The sequence below is a fragment of the Miscanthus floridulus genome, chromosome 15 (assembly GCF_019320115.1).
Source record: "Miscanthus floridulus cultivar M001 chromosome 15, ASM1932011v1, whole genome shotgun sequence".
Taxonomy (NCBI): Eukaryota; Viridiplantae; Streptophyta; class Magnoliopsida; order Poales; family Poaceae; genus Miscanthus; species Miscanthus floridulus.
In genome coordinates this window covers 84,554,930-84,557,059 of record NC_089594.1, presented here as the reverse complement: position 1 = coordinate 84,557,059, position 2,130 = coordinate 84,554,930, and the positions used below count along the sequence as shown (strand labels likewise).

The 2,130-nt window shown below is 57.9% G+C and overlaps 1 protein-coding gene across 1 annotated transcript; it reads right to left on the bottom strand.

Annotated features, from left to right (window-relative positions):
* Positions 1 to 688: 688 nt before the first annotated feature.
* On the bottom strand, positions 689 to 1,566 carry LOC136506791 (glycine-rich RNA-binding protein 1). Its single transcript, XM_066501681.1, has 2 exons — positions 1,341 to 1,566; positions 689 to 1,241 (listed from the first exon to the last, which is right to left on the bottom strand). The coding sequence occupies exons 1-2, from the start codon at positions 1,452 to 1,454 to the stop codon at positions 867 to 869; spliced, it is 489 nt and encodes a 162-aa protein (XP_066357778.1). The 5' UTR covers positions 1,455 to 1,566; the 3' UTR covers positions 689 to 866.
* Positions 1,567 to 2,130: the final 564 nt, after the last annotated feature.

The following is a 2,130-nucleotide window of genomic DNA, read 5'->3' as shown; positions in this document are numbered from 1 at the left end:
TAAATAGGGCTGATTTTTTCTGAGAGAATCGTTGGCTGATTGTTTTCGAGAGAAAAATACTGTTCGTTCGTTGGATGAAAAAAATACAGCTTATAAGCTAAACGGGGCTAATTTTTTCTGAGAGAAAAATATTATTAAAAAATACAGCTTATAAGCTCTAGGGATTTGGTTGATGTGGTGTTTCTCCATCAGGTTCTGAATCTGGCATTCTGTCTGACATGGAAAAAACAGAGTTGCCGGCTCTGGTGAGCAGCAGCGCCTCGTCACTGTGTTCAGAGATTAACAGCAGCTGTTCATGTGTCCTTGTCACTGACTCATTACTACTGCGTTCAGAGGTTAGCAGCGGCTGTTCATGTTCAGGTAGTCATTATTATTAGCTTGAATCGCCTCTTCCCGTAGATTCGTGGTGATTAGTGGCTACTTTTTCAATTATATGAAAATAACCATTGATTCAAAAACTTAGTGACAACCTTATGCCTTGATTCGTACTCAAGAGCAAGAAACTTTTGGGAAGAGCACAATCATTTGCAGCACCAAGAAGCACCTTTTTTTCATTGATTGATTGACTGACGATTAACAACTTGACAAGGGTAACAACATCCATCGATCCCAGACCCAGTTCATGCTGATTGATGCACGGGGCCAAAGACGAGGACGAACACAGCACTAACAACACAACAACAACAACAACATCGAAGGACCGAGCTTGCGATCAAAAACACAGATGGGCAACAACAACAACAACACGAACACACAGACACGACGACAACGACGAACAAGAAGATAAACCCCGCTCTGGACGAGGGTAACACAACAACACGGTAGCAGTAGCGAACAAGATAACTTGGCCGCGCGGGCCCCACCGCTCAGTTCCTCCAGCTCCCATCGGAGTTGCCGTAGCCGCCGCCACCGCGGTTGCCACCACCGTAGCCACCGCCACCGCCGTAGCCACCACCGCCACGGCCACCGTAGCCACCGCCGCCGTAGCCGCCGCCGCCACCGCCGTAGCCACCTCCATCACGGCGCCCGTATCCGCCACCGCCTCCACGGCCACCGCCGTACCCGCCGCCGCCGCCGCCGCCGCGCTGGCCGCCACGGGACTGGGCCTCGTTGACGGTGATGTTGCGGCCGTCGAGCTCCTTGCCGTTCATGCCCTCGATGGCGCTCCGCATCGCCTCCTCCGTGGAGAAGGTGACGAAGCCGAAGCCGCGGGACCTCTGCGTCTCCCGATCCAGGATGATCTGCGCGCCAAGAGAAAGAGATCCGATCCGGGTGGGTCAGTCAGGAAAAACAAAGGTCAGATCTGAGTGGGGCATGGACGGATCTGGGACGGAACGGACCTTGGACTCGAGGACCTCGCCGTAGGTGCTGAAGGCGGTGTGGAGGGAGTTGTCGTCGGTGGCCCAGGCGAGGCCGCCGACGAAGCAGCGGTACTCAACGTCCGACGCCGCCATCTCGTTCCGCTCACCCACCCACGAACCCGAACCGAACCCCGGAGAACCTCACGAACCCGAACCCGAACCGGAGGGGGAGGAGAAGCCAACCCACCTCTGAGAGAGCACGGAGAGGTCGAGGCCCTCCCCCGCGCCGCCTTTATAGCCGGGGACGGGGCCGCCGCGGCCGTCCTGATCCCATCCCACGGCGCCCCTGGATGGAATATGCGGGGGATCGGGCCGCCCCGCTGCGCTACGCCTACGCGCACACGTTCACACGTTGCGTGCACGCGGGCTTGTTGGGACCCGGAGTAGGTGGCCCTGACTCAGACGAGGGGAGCGTGGGGCCCAGCGTGACTGACCTGACCCGGTTCGGCCGCTGCACTGCCGGCCTGTGCAGCGCAGGAGACCACCGAAAATATCTCGCGGGGCGAAATGCCGTCTCTGCCCTCGGTTGCACGCAAGTCCAGGCTCCTTGCCCGGCCCCGACGGCAAGCGGTCGGGTGGGGTGGATATGGATGTGGCTGACGACGTGGGTCCACGAAGGCAGTGGGGCAAGGCAAGCCCACGCGACACGACACGACACGACGGGACGGGAACGGGATGACGGGACGGAACGGGGGGGAGTGAGTGTCAGTGTCTCCTGGCAATGGCGTCATCCTCCCTCCGTTTCAACGATGAATGAGGTCTTGTTGGG

Bases quoted from the DNA above. Each gene is read 5' to 3' on its own strand.
- LOC136506791 (XM_066501681.1), bottom strand. From the start codon at position 1,454: ATGGCGGCGTCGGACGTTGAGTACCGCTGCTTCGTCGGCGGCCTCGCC. The intron at 1,242-1,340 runs GTCCGTTCCGTC...CTTGGCGCGCAG, and splicing joins GCGAGGTCCTCGAGTCCAAG to ATCATCCTGGATCGGGAGAC.